Below are 18329 nucleotides of genomic sequence, written 5' to 3'. Positions count from 1 at the left end.
GTCAATTTCTTTACATGCACTCGTCATACAAAGAAGTATAATTTCATTTCCTCATTTCTAACTTAAGATTGATATTTTTAAGGTTTTAATTGCATCTAGTTGTTTGCTGTGTGTTTGTGTTTTTCTCTATCACTTGTATAAACGAGTGGCAAATGTTTTGATTGCCTCTCTGCTCTTGTTTTCCAACAGGCGTCTTTAGGTACAACGAAATACTGCAGCTACTTCCTGAAGAGCATGCAGTGTCCCAAGCCAGACTGCATGTACCTACATGAACTGGGAGACGAGGCGGCGAGTTTCACAAAAGAGGAGATGCAGGTGAGATCAGGCTTCACACTGTTGCCCATTGTATACCAGTTTGTGTGGGTTTCTGTGCACACACTATATATATATACACACACATACATGATATACAGTATATCTGTGTTTGTTTCTATATATGTGTGTGTGTTCTTGTATGTGCATTTGTTTATGTGTGTGTGCTTGTTTTTATTGTGTGTGTGTGTGTGTGTGTGTGTGTGTGTGTGTGTGTGTGTGTGTGTGTGTGTGTGTGTGTGTGTGTGTGTGTGTGTGTGTGTGTGTGTGTGTGTGTGTGTGTGTGTGTGTGTGTGTGTGTGTGTGTGTACTCAGGCGGGAAAGCACCAAGAATACGAACAGAAGCTCCTTCAGGATCTCCACAAAATGACGCCACCATGCGTTCAGACCTCAGGCACCGGCGTGGAAAAGCTAAAGGGCAAATCCAGCTCCACACAGAGGTACACACACACACACACACACACACACACACACACACACACACACACACACACACACACACACACACACACACACACACACACACACACACACACACACACACACACACACACACACGGATCTGTCAGCAGGTCATGAGCCTGTTGCGTTACAAATCAAGGTGGAATGAGTGAATGAATGAATGAAGGAAGGAAGGGAGAAAGGAAGGAAAACAGAGAAGGTCTCTCTGCCTTTTGAGTTGCAACTGGAGGCATGAATGAATGAAAAGTGTAGATGGTATTTCACACTGCATATTTATGTCAGAAGTAACCGTTTTGCTTGTTACTCAACTGTCAAGTCAAGTTGATTTTTATTGTCAATTTCTTTACATGCACTGGTCATACAAAGAATTTGAAATTACATTTCTTGCTTTCCCATACAGACAGACTAATCTAGGTAAGGACATAGACAGTATAGACATAGACAGTACTTATACATGGACTTAAGACAGTATGGACATAGACAGTGCTCATACAGACATTTATGCCCATGCTATTTGTTTTCCAGTGACTCGTAACAACATTAATCTGTCTGTGTGCCTTTCGTGTTACAACATACTTAACGCGGAGGGTCCCCCGATTAACATTCTTAATGGCTTTCTCCGTATTAAGATTCATGAGATTTTTGCCTGCAGGGTTATCCCCGCTCTGTAAGTAACCGTAATGTAGGTTAAGTAGATAAGCGTTGAGCAGGAAGTAATAGCTGTATGTAATTTAAAATGCCCCCTGCTTTAACTTGTGCCTCAGACTTATGGTATGGTAAGACCTTAAAATTTGATGTGATTTACGAGTCCTGTTAAAAGATTTTGGTTTATTTATTAAACTCATGATTTAGCGAGCCATCAAAAATGCATATACTTCATGGTGCAAAACCATATGCTTTATCTCATTATTATTGAATAGTGGTATTAGTAATGAATTCATTAATCTATGGTACATCATTCATTAAAACCATTTCTACATCTGTGATACAAAAGTAGCCTTGCTATTAAAGCAATTTGAATAATAACTATAATATATTATTAATTCTATATCTATATCTATGATAGGCAATCATTATTTCAACTGAACAAGTAGTCTTATTTTAAAATGACAATGAATGTAGGTTACATTCTAATTTCAATATAATTTGGAAGGGATATCCTTGTGATTAATCTTCTGTCATATAAACTGCATGTTTTTATTTATTTTATTTATGAGTCGGTCACTTTATGCATTCCGTGTGTGTCCTCTCAGCGAAATATAATCATCCTTTTAGATAAATGACTGGTGTCGTGGAGCAGAGACTGCACTGAAAACACCTACAGTAGGATATCCACTGTGTTATGGGGTTTATGTTACACACACACACACACACACACACACACACACACACACACACACACACACACACACACACACACACACACACACACACACACACACACACACACACACACACACACACACACACACACACACACTCCTGTGAGCATGGAAAAGTCTGCCTCATAGCTGAGGTCAAACAAAGACAATTTGATGAATTGTCTGCACGCCTGGAAATCTGGCCAAGTCAGCAGCAGTGCATTTGTATTTGGGTACACGACCCTCGTGTGTGCGTGTGCGTGCGTGCGTGCGTGCGTGTGCGTGTGTGTGTGTGTGTGTGCGCGTGCGTGCGTGCGTGCGTGCGTGCGTGTGTGTGTGTGTGTGTGTGTGTGTGTGTGTGTGTGTGTGTGTGTGTGTGTGTGTGTGTGTGTGTGTGTGTGTGTGTGTGTGTGTGTGTGTGTGTGTGTGTGTGTGTGCGTGTGTGTGTGTCTGTGTGTGCGTGTGTGTGTCCAGCTGTACTGCTCCGACGACTCACACACAGCTACACAAAGTCCAGGCCTCAGTAGTCAGTCTCACCTCAGTGGGATTGACATTTGACACGGTGAATATCACACTGACTTTGGTGGATCTCTCTCTCTCTCTCTCTCTATCTCTCTCTCTCTCTCTCTCTCTCTCTCTCTCTCTCTCTCTCTCTCTCTCTCTCTCTCTCTCCCCTTTCTCCTCCTTTTCTTTCCTCATTCTATTTCCCCTTCCTCTTTTTTCACCTCATATCACTTGCTTTCTCCTCCTCTTCTCTCTCCCTCTCTCTTTCTCTCCAAACAGTAACAACAAAGACGCGTGGCCGTCGTTACAACCAACAGGCAAGACGTCCAATGGTCTGACGGAACACCGCAAGAGCCCGCCCCTGGACGGTGGCTCCGACTCAGAACACACGACGCCAGACGGTGCCGACTCAGACCTTGCCGATCTCGGCCTTGGCTCTCTGCCCGCCCTCTCGCCCTTCTCCTCCAACTGTGACCACGCCAGGTAGGCGCAGTGGCCAATAAGCACCCACTAACCATGACCCTGCACCCTCCTATCTGCCAATAGAATGTAAAGACCAAACAAGTCAAGTCAACATCTTCGCAGCGCTGATTTCACCAATTGGTTACAACCGACAGGCAAGTGTTCTCAGCACAGGCAAAAGGAATATCTGGCAGGACTTACTTTCTCGAACCAGTTTGCTTTCCCCTGACTATGAGCACACCAGAATAGGTACAGCAGTAGCCAATAAGCACTTGTCATCGACGACCCCATACCCTCATTTCAGGCAAAGGGACATGAAAACAAAAAAAAGTCAGGACAACACCTTTGCCAACTGTCACCATGCCATGTCGGCACAGTAGCCAATAACCACTCACTATCCATGGCCTTGTCCCCTCCCTCATTTCAGCCAGTCCAAAACTAGTCAATCAGAAGTCAACACTTGCTACCCCTCGTGTGAATAGAATGGATATAAAAAGCTGCTGTGTGTACATTCTTTTCGTTCCGCAAGGAGCTCCTGCTCACACTGAGGTGTTAACTGTGTTAAGTAATAAGCTTGAGCCTCCATGTGATTCTCATGTGACAGTTTATTTTTAGACATTGCAAATCATGAACCCAGTGGCCAGTTCTGTTGTCTCTCTGTTCCGGTGTCTCTGTTATCCTACACACCAGGTGTCTTATCAAGTGTAATTGGCATATCCAGGATGCTTGCTACTAGTCACCTGAATTGACACTTGACATGCATTTTTGCTATGATGATCATTCATGTGGTTACCTCCTTTTTTATTTTACTTCTCCTTTATTTTGCCAGGATTGTCCCATTGTAAGTGTTTCTTTGCCAGAAAGTCAGCAGTCAGGCAGTCAACAAAAAGCTCCAAACGCAGACAAACACATTAATACATAATATTAAAAATAAACTTAAATAAAACATGAACACATATTAAGGAAATTAAACTTTCAAAAAACAGTGTTGTGTCTGTGTAAATTTTGGACAGCACTGTCTGCAAGGTCATCTTCACAGGCCATTTTTTTTCCTCCAAAGCTACTGCGTGGCATGGTGACACCGCTCAATTACTATTAAAACCATTGAGGTGGTGGTGGCTCAATTGGTAGATGAGTCTGTTCGGCAACCCCAAGTTTGCTGGTTCGATCCCCGCTCTGCCGGACCCTCATTGATGTGTCCTAGAGCAAGATACTTAACCAGTAACCCCAAATTGCTCCTGGTGGCGCGGTGGTACCCTGCGTCACGGCCACCACCGTGTGAATGTGAGTGTGACTGGGTGAATGTGAGGCATACTGTACATGTAAAGCGCTTCTTTAGTGGGAAATCTCTATATATATGCTGTCCATTTACCATAAAAATACAGTATGTGCCCTACAAATCAGGTCAAATATAACCTGCAAATCTCTTCCAGCGTGCACAGCAGTATTTTGCTGTTTTTATGGCCGACCCGTGTAGCAGACAGGCAGTGCTTCCCAACAGGGCTGGGCTGGGGGAAAAAACTGGGTCGGGCATTTTCAGCGGAGACTAGTCCACCAGGCCTCCAGTGAGACAATGAAGCATATGACAACATTGAAGTATTCTAATATGAACTGAGTTGACAAAATGACAGACAGACAAAATGCTTAATGTATATCTCACTGTCTTTGAGAAGCCTTCGAAGCGGCATGAGGACTGACACCACTGAGCGGTGGTGCCAGGCCAAAAATCACGAACAGTCTACCGGGCAAGTGACCCGTATTGCCATGTGGCCAATCCAGCCATGCTTCCCAATGTCAACTGCTTTGACATGGGGTTCAGCATGGTCCTGCAGTGCAGGCTGGCAGCTACAGTGCAGCGTTGGCTAAAAATCTTAGCACCCGTTTCACACCAGCTGATGCCGATGATGTCATTGTGATGTGACCTCAACCCCCTGTTCTCTCTCTCTCTCTCTCTCTCTCTCTCTCTCTCTCTCTCTCTCTCTCTCTCTCTCTCTCTCTCTCTCTCTCTCTCTCTCTCTCTCTCTTTCTATCTTTCTCTCTTTCTCTCTCTCTCTCTATATATATATATATCTTTCTATCTTTCTCTCTCTCTTCCTCTCTTCCTGTTTTCTCTCTCTAGCTCTCTCAGCCCAACAGACAAATCCTTAGAAGCCATAGGAAACGGAGACAGCATACAGCAGGTAACCCACACACACACACACACACACACACACACATGCACGAGCAACAGGAGACCCCTGTGGCCATCGACCACTCATCCCCAACCCACAACGGACACAAACACACACGCACACGCACACGCACACGCGCACACACACACACACACACACACACACGCACACACACACAAACAAATTGCTGAAACCGCTGATGCATGATTAAGTATCGGCAGCAAAGGAACAACTTCTATTATTTCTAAATGTCAAGAAAGCCTATTCATTCCCAATAGAGGGAACATTTACTGTAACCCATGTAATAAAAGGGGTTTAATGTAAGGTAATGCGTGTAGAACTGATTTAATATAAAGGTGAAGAGCTGATCTATTCAATCCCATCTTATCCTGTGTTTTTCATGGCTTAAAACTTCTTTAGATCTTCATTTCACTGCTACTTGCACAGGTACAGATTTGCTAGTCAAAAAATATCCGAAAGCCTTCAGGATAATCATATAGATCTGATTCATTATAAGGATTAGGGCAGATCTTTCATACCGTACCCTGCTCTCTCCTACCGGATATCACTTCCAGCCCTTTACATCTAAATCTCTCTGGCACTTGTACCTGTAGAGATATGTGTATGTGCCTTCTGGGGTCTTCTCAGATCCCTGTACTGTAAGCAATCTAGGACTGAATTAGTGGAGTAAGGATTTTCCCCCAGTTCTTCTAAAATTTTACTTGAACATTCTACAGATCTCATAAAACTCTCTATGTTAAAAATCCTGCAAAGTCTTTGACATCATAGTGAGAACTAAAGATCCAGATCCCCAGTAGTGACTTTGAATTGAGGTCAACGTCCATCGATTTCTATCTCAATGATACTTCTACCTGTACAGATGTGTGTGAAGAGCATTTTTGTTCTGCATTTATTTTTATATTTCTCTATGTCAATGCCACTGGTACAGTATCTTTATATGCACTGGTAAAAAAAAAAAATAATCTTGACTCTTTTACTTACTCTCCAGATCTCTAAGAGATTCCACAGTTACTCATACCTTTGAAGATGAACACATGAAAAACTCTTAAATGACATTTTTGGTTATACTTAACTTGATGCGGGTGTCATACACATGACATGACAGTGTCATTACAGTGTCGTAATACAGTCATGGACTTGTCATATGCTTTATTTCAAGTTTAAAAACATTTTATGACTGTTGCTGTTAAGTGACATTCGGACAGCCCAAACGATGGCAACGTATGATTATGACGTCGGTCGGTGTCAAGTAAAGTGTTAGTAGTTCTTCCTTTCATGATTGTATATTTCTCTGCCGCGTCCTCAGCTGCCCAGCAGTGACTCGCCATCGCCTCCTCCTGTCCTGGTGAATGCCAGCAGCCTGGTGATGCCCGTCAGCGTTCCCGTCGGGCTGACCGTCCGCTCGCCCTTCGAGGCTGCGGCGGCGGGCGACTCACAGTCCCTATTCTCGGACAACAGTAATTTCCGCCACCCCAACCCCGTGCCCACCAGTACCGGCCTGCCGGGCTTCAACAGCTCGTCACACAACACTGGTGGGGCCGGGGAGCACTGGCCCACCGCACCTGAACCACAGAGCCTCTTCGCTTCAGGTATATATATACACATGCAGACACACAGACACACTTGCACACACTCGCATATCACACTCGCATCAGGTATATATACGCATGTAGGATTCATACGAACACCTCAGGTGCCCCAGTCTTCACAGCTGCCCACGCATGGGCCTACGATGCCACACCAGTCTGACGTTGGACTTTCGATGCAAGAGGAAGCTGTGTGAATTCTCTGAAAGGGATGTTTTGGATGCTAACCTGGACTGTATACAAAAAACATAAAACCACAGCTGTCCAAATCACGGTAGAATTAAATGTGCACCTCAACTCTATTTTTTCCACCAGAACGATTCATCGAGACCTCCACAGGGTCAATATACACGTCTTCCTCTTGCGTTCACAGTTAATCCTGTTGGATGTGGTTCATCCTTCAATTAATACCATTGCTGAAGGTACTTATTTGTGATAAACATTTGTGAATGGGTAGCATGAGTTCTGGAAATAAATTAATAAAAAATATTACACAGTGCACCTTTAAATCAAGAGTTGCCATTGTATGTCGTAAGTGGCAACAGAGAGCTCCACAGGGTCAATATACACGTCTGGTCACCCAAACATTCCTTTCAGACAGCTTCCTCTTGCGTTCACAGTTAATCCTGTTGGATGTGGTTCATCCTTCAATTAGTTCTGGAGTTCTGGAAATAAATTAATAAAAAATATTACACAGTGCACCTTTAAATCAAGAGTTGCCATTGTATGTCGTAAGTGGCATAGGCATTTAGTCTGTCCTCATATGACTTTTGGGGAGCAGGCTATTTGGATGCTATGTGAGGGCCCCTCAAACTCTATAAATAAGTCAGCTGAAACACTGAACACATGTGTCACATGTATATTAGAAGTGACTGTTTAGGCCCCACTAACTTACAGTAAAGGATGTCCCAATTTGTGTGGGTTGAGTTTCAACTCTTAAGTGTTGGTTTAACAACCACAACTTACTGTGCATCTGTCCACACCAGTCCACGCCAGGTTCCTTCCCTAAAGTACAGAGTACTTTGACCTCCACAGATGTTCTTCAGAGATTGCGATCCTAATTATGTTTTCCCCCCACCTTTCCTCTTGTCTCCTCCACAACCCTCTGTCCATATTGTCTTCTATACTTTCTCTATTCTCTCCATCTGCTCTATTCATTTCTTGCTCCTCTGCTTTCCTTTTTCCTTCTCCTCCCATTGTCCCTTTCTTCCCCTTTTTTCACCTCTGTTTCACCCCTCTCATTTTTATTTGGTCATCTGCCCTCAACTCTCGACTTTGGTTCCCCATCTTTTCTGTCTCGCTTTGCTTCCCTCCTTTCTTCTTTTCTCTCCATTGCACTTCTCGACTGTTTTTCTTTTCGTCTCTTCATCTCTTCTCTCCTCCTTTTTCCTCTCTGCTCCCCTTTCCTCTCCTCTTAATTACTCTTCCCTACGTTGCTGGTCTCTCCTCTTCCCATCACTATTATACTCTCTCTTCTTTTTCCTCCTGTTCTCTTCACTTCTTCTTTCCACTTCGGTTGTCTCCTTCTCCTCTCATAACTTTCCTTTCGTCCCCCTCCTTATCATTCCTCACTTCTTTTCTGCTATTCTCTCCTTTTCTTCTTTGCCTTCTCTTGGCCTCGCCCCACCTCTGCACTTCTGTTTTCTTCTTCTTTCTCTTCCTCTTCTCTTCCATTTGGTATCCTACCTTTTTCACTCCTCTCCTCATCTTTTGTTCCTCTCCCCTCCCCTCCCCTCCCCTCCCCTCCTCTCCTCTCCTCTTCTCTCCTCTCTCCTCTCTCCTTTTCTCTCCCCTCCTCTCCTCTCCTCTCCTCTCCTCTCCTCTCCTCTTTGTTCTTCCCTCTTTCTCTTCCACTCGTCTCGTTCAGAAGACTCCATACCGGTCTCGTCCTCCACGGACTGGCAGGCGGCGTTTGGCTTCGGCTCCTCGTCCAAGCAGCAGCAGCAGGAGGACGACCTGGGCTTCGACCCGTTCGACATCACGCGCCAGGCCCTGGCCGACCTCATCGAGAAGGAGCTCTGCGTGCAGGACAGCGCCGTTCTGGCTTCGTCCACGTCACTGTCAAACTCCAGCTCGTTGTCTTCTTCAAACTCCATCTCCCTGCCCCTGCCGTCAGGCCTGGGGCTGGACGGTAGCAGCAACGCCTTACCCCCGCTCCACCACCCTCTCCCCCACCACCTTCATCACCTCCCACATCACCACCATCACCACCACCACCATCACCATCCTCATCTTCATCCTCATCCACAACACCATCAGCCCCACCCTAGTTTGCCACCTCCATCCTCCCCCTCCTCGTCATCGTCCTCTAAAGTGGGTGGTGCGCCTGGTCTACCAAGTCCCACGGGCACGTCTCACTTCCTGTTGAACTGCGTGGCCCCGACACAGGGCCTCCATCAGCCCCCTCCGCGGTTCTCCCAGTTCCACCTCCAGCATCAGCAACAGCGCTCCCTCTACAACTCCTTCAGCTTCCCCGGTGGTCAGACTGCCTCCACCACACCCAACAATAATGGCACCACCACCCCCACACATCCGGGCCCACTGCCCAGCGCCACGGCCCCAACCCCGGGCAACCAGGCGCCCATACCAGCCTCCCGACTGCCCTGGCTGTCCATGCCCATGCGTGCCAGCCCCGCACACTTGAAGCTCGGGGCAACCACGGGGCCGAGCACCGCCACTACCACCGCTGCTCCCGCCACCTCTGTTAGTGCTGCTAATGCCATTGTGCCTCCTTCTTCCTCGGCCACAAGCTTCTTGGACTTGAGCCTGCCGCCTCGGCAGCAGCAGCCACAGCAGCACAGCACAGGCCTGGGAGGCATCCCCATAACAGGTGAGTCAGTGGGGCATGCTGGGAAGTGGAGGCAATTCATGTGTGGAACTCAAAATAGTTCCTTCTGTCCTTCATTATTGCTTGTGGCCTCACATGTAAGGCTGGGCGTCAAGTTTTATTCAACATCTTGCAAAAGCACAATTTAAAAGGTCATTATCTTATTTGCAATTGGGGTGTTGAATGGGGAAATGCCCCCCCAAAAGTCTCTGGCAGTCTGGAGACTTGTTTTCTCCAGTCAGAGTGACGCTGAGGCAGGGGGCTACAAGCAACAGGAAAGGATACGTTCAACTCCCTGTTGATGTAATTGGTTTGAGGGTTACAGAACTACAGAAAGTGTGACTGTCTGTCATCAGACCTAAATGCAGTGTGGTCATCCATTTTTTATCTTCATTGCCTGTGAATATATTGGAAAGACTAACAGACATGATCTGGTTGCCACATCTGTTGTTGCGATCAGTTTCATGGAAATATTGATGATGCCATATAGGTCTTTTTTTACTTCCACAACTAATGTGCATTACGCTATTTTTTTAAGTTAGTGATGTAATGTTTTTTGTCTGGTAGGTAGGTGGCAGACACATTTAAACGATTACTCTTCCCGACTTTTCCACACAGCCTTTCTCTAAGTTTTGTAATTCAAAGCCGTCTTTAGTACTAGAAAGGAGATTTCTTGCCTAACCTAGGAAAAGAAATGCTTTGATTGAATCATAGCGGTAAGTATGAATTTATAATTGTCTTATATTCCTCTGTGTATAAAAAAGATGTCGTGCATCATTAAAAAAGCATTTGCCAATGCCCTGTATTGGGCATAAGTGGCCACCAGGTGGCAGGCTAGACTGCTACAGCCGTTAGAAAGAAATGACATCACACTTTGGGGTGCTCTGTGAAAGCCAAGTGGCGATGGAAATGTACAGGGAATAATTTAGCTGTGTCACGCCATGACATTAAATAATAACAACACCACGGTTTCCCTCTCAACCTCCCAGCAGCTGGTTTTGCACCAAACTGTGTCGTGCATAATCTGCCCTAGTTGTCATGCATTTTATTATCGGCAGGTCATTATCTGAGCGACACATGCTGTGTCTGCAATGTCATATTGATAAAAATCTCTCCATAATAACACTGCTGGCTGAAAAGTGACTGTATTCCAAGCAAAGCTACAGTCTTCCAGAGAGAAATGGTTGCAGCACCTCCATGGATTTGACGTCAAACATATGTAGAAATCTTCTTCTCAGAGTGAATAAGGTGTTTAGAACAGAGGGAAGAGATGTAGAGATGTAGAGATGTACTGAACTGAAATTCCAGACCTTTCCTTGGCCCAACGGTAGAGCACTGGGTTACTTACTATGCCATTGACCCGGGTTTGATTCTTGCCCAGGTTGTTTGCATGCAGATCCTTCCCATCTCTCTCTCCCCAATCATTTCCTGTCCCTCTCTCACTGTCATATCATAGATATTAAATAAATTAATAAATAGCTTTTAAAAAAGAACTGAAGGGGGGCGCTGTGGTGCAGCCCCCACATTTGGGCTTGCATGCCCACCCACGGGGACCCCGGTTCGAGTCCGGCCGGGGTCATTTCCCGATCCTCCCCTGTCTCTCTGTCCCATTCGCTTCCTGTCACAATCTTCGGCTGTCCTGTCATATAAAGGCATGAAAGCGCCTAAAAAAAAAACATTAAAAAAAAAAGAACTGAAGTTCCAAGTTCCAAAACAAAGTAGAGTTGCTTGTGACTTTGTCATGACCTGGATGAATGAGAACCCAGACCTAAACCTTTTAATTAAAGACAGCATCCACTTTCACTTGGCTGCATGGCTCAGCGTGTTTAGAGATAACCCACTGCAATGTACCCAATTTTCCATGTTCTGAATGCAAAGCTTTGCTATCTCTGTTGCCAGGATGCAGCACGCACACACACATGCACGCACACAAGCAAGCACGCACGCACGCACGCAAGCAAGCACTCGCCCAGCCTATCAGTTGAGTTCACCTTAGTCGTAAGGTGTGAAGGTTACATCAGAATTGTCGGAGATGGGGAAGGGAAAAGGCTACATGCTGACATTTTGCCGGAGCCATAACCCTCCTCTCCTGCCTCCCACCTCTCACTTTCGCCTTTGGATGTTGTGTGCTTGTGTGTTTGTGTGTGTGTGTGTGTGTGTGTGTGTGCGCTGTATGCGCATGTCTTCCTCCTCCTGCTTTTGGCTCTGAGAGTCTTGGGATGGAATTTTCTAGATTTACGAGTGAGTGAGAGCCGTAAAGAAACAGGCCTTTACCAGATGGGTGTTTTCTTCTTCAGGGCGTCTGCGGGAGTTTGGCTTCATGGTCCACAACACAGACACGCACACACAGCTCCTAATACACAATGCACAACACACACACACACACACACACACACACACACACACACACACACACACACACACACACACACACACAGACTGTCATACACAGAGGTTCTCTCTCTCTCTCTCTCTCTCTCTCTCTCTCTCTCTCTCTCTCTCTCTCTCTCTCTCTCTCTCACTCGCTCTGTCGCTCTGTCTCTCTCTCTCTCTGTCTCTCTCTCTCTCTCTCTCTCTCTCTCTCTCTCTCTCTCTCTCTCTCTCTCTCTCTCTCTCTCTCTCTCTCTCTCTCTCTCTCTCTCTCTCTCTCTCTCTCCCGCCTGAAGCTCATCAGCTCATTGTGTGTTGGGAAGACTAATTTATGCCCACCTCCAGGGCTGAGTCTTTTCCTCCTGTTCCTCTTTTCATTTGAGTAAAGAGATGCGTCCCTCGCAGCCTCGCTCCAAGGAGCCTTCTCGGTAGTTCAGCACAGATTTTGCACTGATGTGCGAGCTTGCGCAAGTGTGTGTGTGTGTTTGTGCATGCGACTGATTGCCTGTGCGTGGGTGTGATTGTCTGTGTATGTGTGACTGTCTCTGTAGTGTGTGTGTGTGTGTGTGTGTGTGTGTGTGTGTGTGTGTGATTGTCTGTGTATATGTGACTCTCTCTCACACACACACAAGCAAACACACAATACAGACAGAGTGTGAGTAAATACCTATGATGATGTCTGCGTGCGTTCATGTGTGTGTGTGTGTGTGTGTGTGTGTGTGTGTGTGTGTAACTGTGTGTGTGTGTAACTGTGTGTGTGTGTGTGTGTGTGTGTAACTGTGTGTGTGTGTGATTGTCTGTGTATATGTGACTCTCTCTCACACACACACAAGCAAACACACAATACAGACAGAGTGTGAGTAAATACCTATGATGATATCTGTGTGTGTGTGTGTGTGTGTGTGTGTGTGTGTGTGTGTGTGTGTGTGTGTGTGTGTGTGTGTGTGTGTGTGTGTGTGTGTGTGTGTGTGTGTGTGTGTGTGTGTGTGTGTGTGTGTGTGTAGCTTTACCCTCTTGCAGTGTTGCTAGAGGGTGCATGCAGCGGTTGCCAAGGTAAAAAGGCCTGTTAACTTTTGTCGTTTTTGTCATTTCTTCTCCTCCCCCCTCCCATTCTTTTGCCATGTTGTATTTTTCCTCTCTTTCTTTTGCTTTTCCTCTCTTTTCGTTTCTTGCACAGCACAGTAGCAGCAGGCTCATTCTGGTCGTGAACGCCTGCAGAGCTTGAACGTGGGTGACCATAATGTGAAGAGTGGTGTGAAATGAAAGAAGCCAGTGTGTAGTGTAGTTGTTGGAGTATAAAGAGCCTTGCCATTGCTTGTTAGGGTAGCTGTGTCCATATACAGTATGTGTGCGTGCTTGTGTGTGCATGTGTTAGGCAGGGTTAGCAGGGGTGTGTGTGTGTACACGTGTGTATGTGTGTACGTGTGTGTACGTGTGTGTGTGTGTGTGTGTGTGTGTGTGTGTGTGTGTGTGTGTGTGTGTGTGTGTGTGTGTGTGTGTGTGTGTGTGTAGTTGTGTGTGTGTGTAGTTGTGTATGTGTGTGTTCGTGTGTGTGTGTGTGTGTGTGTGTGTGTGTGTTCGTGTGTGTGTGTGTTCGTGTGTGTGTTCGTGTGTGTTCGTGTGTGTTCGTGTGTGTTCGTGTGTGTGTGTTCGTGTGTGTGTGTGTGTGTGTACTTGTGTGTGTGTGTGTAGTTGTGTGTGTGTGTAGTTGTGTGTGTGTGTTCGTGTGTGTTCGTGTGTGTTCGTGTGTGTTCGTGTGTGTGTGTGTGTGTGTGTGTGTGTGTGTTCGTGTGTGGGTTGGCATGTGCCTGCATGTGTGAGTGCTGCCAATCATCATCAACTTTATTCCAAACTGAAGGTTCAATTTCAAGAAGACACACAAGCACACATACCTATAAATAATGATAACAATAAAAGTTTGAAGGATGCATCAAAAAATGGTTGGCACTGCATTATGAAAGCAAGTACTGCTTTGTAACGGCACCGAGGTGGTGCAGGCTCGGCCCCTAAGGCTGTGATGAGGACAAGGTGACATTTTGCAACATCCTCTTTTTGGCAGCACACCATCTCTACCAGGATGGGTCTGTGGCTGCCTGTCAGTGTCCTAGGTTTGTTAAGTTCAGGGTGCTTTGTGAAGTGGTGCAAGAGTGCTGGAGGTTAGCAAAACGCTGCTGCGTACAGTACACATCCTTCTTAGCCATGAAAATATCGTCAATAGATAGATGGATAGATTGATAGGTAGAGCTGTACACACATGACGTGAAGTGTGACGGTTGTTATGGTTTGTCCTTCTCTGGAGTAGTAAGGAGGTGAATATGTTTTGAAAATGTTTCCAAAGCTTTTTGGATGAGGTCGCCTCCTGGCAAGGACGAGTGCTTTGTGTGAGGAGTTGAGAGATTTGAGTTTCATTGCCATAGCATTAGGTAATAAAGTTCGAGCCCTTTTTCTTTGTGTGTGTGCCCCCCCCACTTCTCTCTCTTCCCATCTCTGCCTCACTTTCTCCATTTTTCTTTCTGTCTTTCTCTCACTCTCTCCCCTCACACTATCTCTCTTTCTATTTTCTCTCTCTCTCTCTCTCTCTCTCTCTCTCTCTCTCTCTCTCTCTCTCTCTCTCTCTCCCTCTCTCTCTCTTCCTCTCCCTCTCCCTCTCCCTCTCTCTCTCCCTCTCTCTCTGAGGTCCACTGGTGATTATCGCCTCAGCGTGTTCTGCAGTAGCTCAAGGTTAGTGTGGTGCACATTCAGGAAGTCCCGCAAACCACTGTTTCCCACTGGCCATTAAAGCCAACCCGCAAGTCCCCGCCTGATTGGTTGTTTAGGACATTCCGCGCCCTCTCATTGGCCCTTCTCCCTGTCTTGTTAGCCCCCTGGGGCAGCTGGTTGGATGAGTAATGTCTGGACGCGCTCCCAGGAGCGGCGTTTGCTTTCAGGCTCGTCCGACCGACCGGCGCTGACCTCAGCTCACTCGCAGTGCTAGCAGTAGCGGTAGCAGCAGCAGCAGCCAGAACAGAGGCAGACACTGCTGGAGAGTCAAGTACCTCATTTCCTTTCTCTTCATTTTTTCCCCCTCCGTTTTTTTCCTCGCCCTTCATCTCTCCATGTCTTTTTGAATCTATTAAAACCGGGAAATGCACCTACAAGTACGCATATTTCCATATTACATTGTTGAAGAAGGTCTGCTCACTGCCAAAGTCTGCTCACTGCCAAAAAAGTAAAACTATTTAATTAAAAAAGCAATGTTTTTGACCATCTTGGATCGTCATCAGGCAGTTTGCAGACCTACCTTCTTCAACTGTCTGACACTATTATCTGGCAAAACGTGTTTTTGTATTTGCGCACCCTACCCTAAACCCCTTAAAATCGTTGACAATTCTATTCTCTTTTTTTGACCTGTTGGTTCTTAGTGGGTTAAATTCCTCCTTCCCTAGTTTATGCATCCCCATCGTTCATACAAATCCATCGACTTGGATTTGTTTTGTTTTTTTATTCTCCTAGCCTCAATATCACCCCCTGTGATATTTCACGAGAGGGTTGCCATTCACGCACCTTTACAGGCTCTGAGAGACTCTATCAAATTGAAATATTCACTGCTTCACAGTGCACTATAGAGAACTGTCTGTGTAGTGGGCAACAAAGCAATATAACTCACCCTACATGCAGTGCACTTGTGTATGTACCGAAAAAAGGAAAACATTTCGAACACAGTTTGACGCATTTTGAATGCAGTCCTTGATTTCCTCCATACCTTTCTCTCATTTTCATCCTGCCTTCCTCACACTTCCTTCTACCCTCCTCCTGTTCTGTGCTGATGAAATGGGAGGTGAGTAAAACTGAGAGCCATATTGGGGATTGCTGTGTGTGTGCGTGCATGTGTATGCGTGTGTGCCATTGGCAGTGCCAGTGTCTATACCTGTGTCTGTGCCAGGCCTACCCGGTGTGCTCTTTGGGCAGGACCTGAGAGGAGAGAGAGGATACAGGCCAGATGTATTATTCAATAGCCATCCCAGCCCTTCCAAGCCCAGTGCATTACATCCCAGCCAAGCCAAGACCCGGTCCCTTAGAGTACTACAGAAATAGAGCAGGAGGCAAACACACACAGTCTGTCTGTCTGTCTGGTGGGCCGGCCAAAGTGTCTGTGTGCCTCTCCTGAAGTGTGTACACAAACAAACTCACATGCACAAATGCAAAGACACACAGATACACAAACACATTCTCTTGTGATCACTTTCTCTCTCGCACCTTCTCTCTCTCTCTCTCTCTCTCTCTCTCTCTCTCTCTCTCTCTCTCTCTCTCTCTCTCTCTCTCTCTCTCTCTCTCTCTCTCTCCCCCCTGCATCCATCTATCTACACAGAAAGACATGCACACACACTTGAACAGTCCTTGTTTACACAACAAAATACTGTAGTGTGTTTTTTTCAACCCAGCAACTAAAGCAGTGGTGTTTCTCTCTCTCTTTCACTGTGTGCGTGTGTGTTTCTGGATGTGTCAGTGTGTGTATCTGTGTCTGTCTGTGTGTGTCTGTCGTCTGTTTTATTCCAGTGTGTGTGTGTGTGTTTGTGTGTGTGTGCACTGCCTGTGTGAGTGTGTGTGCATGCGTGTAGCGCTGTGTGTGATCCCTTTATATTCCTCCAACAAACGTCTCATTAACAATTTAGAGGCAGTGAAGCTGCTGCTCCCCTTAACAGAAGAGGAGAGGAGAGAGGGATGAGGAGAGGAGAGAAGAAGAGAGCGGGGAGAGGAAAGGAGAGAAGAGATGTGGAGAGGACAAGAGGAGGGGAGTGGAGAGGAGAAGAGAAGAGAGGGAGGAAAGAGGGGATGGTAGAGGAGAGGAGAAGAGAGGGATGGGAAGAATGGAGAGGAGACGGTTGTACAGTCTAGCACAGTCAGCCACGACAGAGGAAGAGGAAGAGGGCTCAATCTCTCCTCGCTCAGACCTAAACCCCACCATGCACGACAGACAGACAGACAGACAGACAGACAGACAGACAGACAGACAGACAGACAGACAGACAGACAGACAGACAGACAGACACAGACAGACAGACAGACAGAGTTTGTGTATGCCTGCGCACTTGCGGAAATAATTGTGAGTGATGGTGTCTTGTCTTTTGCCGAGAAAACAAGACAGGGCTTTTAAAATATTTAGCAGCAAGGAATCCAGGGATACTTTTTCTTTTTTCTTTTGACAGTGACTGTGAAAATACGACAAAGAGATGAAGCAGTGAATTGGGTGTGCAAAGCGATATTGGGTGTGCAATGCGATTTCTTGAGTGGGAGCTAAAAGTCTGATCTTCGAATGTCCTAGGTTTGACATGCCAGAACCGTATGTGTTAATGTGTTAATGGGTCGTCTCGAGCGAAAAAAACTTATGCCGTAATCTCTTCAGCGACCTTTGCTACCTGTTCACGACCTTGGCTACCTGTTCATTTTGATCCATCTTTGGTCTGAGCATACAGTTCAGCTTCGGCTCACGTGTAATTTTTTTCCCCACACCTTATGTCTGTGTCTGATCTTCTTTGATGATGGATTATTGACATAAAAACCCACTGCCTGGTTGGTTGAATGGTTCTGTATTGTGGGCAGCCCACATGCAAATCTTTCAACAGGCCTGCTTGCTAGCGAACTGGGCTCTAACCCCAAAAGGAGAGTTAAAACTGTTCTGTGATGATGAGTGTGTGATGAGTGTTTATGACTCTCCATATGCCTGCATTTCCGTGCTCTTAATGACGGCCATTACACTCAGTGGTTCCACTGTGTGGTTAAGTGTCAATAAAGATTCCCAAGCATACAGTAAGAAAGCCGAGTCTACTAGCAGGAGTAAAAGGAAATACAAAATGGAAAGCTACAAGCCATTTCAGACTTTGTATGTATTTATTGTAATGATATTGACATTTTGCATAAACAATATTGTCATGAGGTGATTGGTAATATACCAAAAGATGGTAATGAATGCACATTCAAATTCAGATGCGCAGAGTAAGTTATTACCTAAAAAGCACACTCCACACCACACTTTGTTTCTTGTGGTTCCCCCCGTCATTCCTTCTCAGTGAGCTTTGTTTGGCACCTGTGATGGGAATACCGGCATGAAAATAAATGCTGTTACTAGCGTTGTTACTTTTTCCAGTAACGGGTAATCTAATTAAATACTATTTCAATAATTATAACACCGTTACATTTACCATCCACCGTTACTCTGCATTACTGAAGGAGCTTCAAAATGTCAGAATCGGATTATTAGGTTGCGTGGTGCTTT

At 45.9% G+C, this 18329-nt stretch overlaps 1 protein-coding gene across 2 annotated transcripts in view; it reads left to right on the top strand.

The window, feature by feature from the left end:
* Positions 1-18329, top strand: part of cnot4b (CCR4-NOT transcription complex, subunit 4b) — a 66205-nt gene that overhangs the window by 33211 nt on the left and 14665 nt on the right. The window contains exons 7-12 of one of the 2 annotated variants that reach the window (XM_063216836.1): positions 190-315; positions 628-752; positions 2919-3122; positions 5221-5281; positions 6600-6882; positions 8750-9709. In XM_063216836.1, the coding sequence (XP_063072906.1) occupies positions 190-315; positions 628-752; positions 2919-3122; positions 5221-5281; positions 6600-6882; positions 8750-9709 (1759 nt within the window). Of the gene's footprint in view, positions 1-189; positions 316-627; positions 753-2918; positions 3123-5220; positions 5282-6599; positions 6883-8746; positions 9710-18329 lie in introns of both variants that reach the window. The other variant, XM_063216835.1, reaches the window with a different exon arrangement.

This window comes from Engraulis encrasicolus, chromosome 15 (assembly GCF_034702125.1).
Source record: "Engraulis encrasicolus isolate BLACKSEA-1 chromosome 15, IST_EnEncr_1.0, whole genome shotgun sequence".
NCBI lineage: Eukaryota > Metazoa > Chordata > Actinopteri > Clupeiformes > Engraulidae > Engraulis > Engraulis encrasicolus.
The sequence above is the reverse complement of the archived record's forward strand: the minus strand, read 5'-3'. Positions and strand labels throughout refer to the sequence as shown.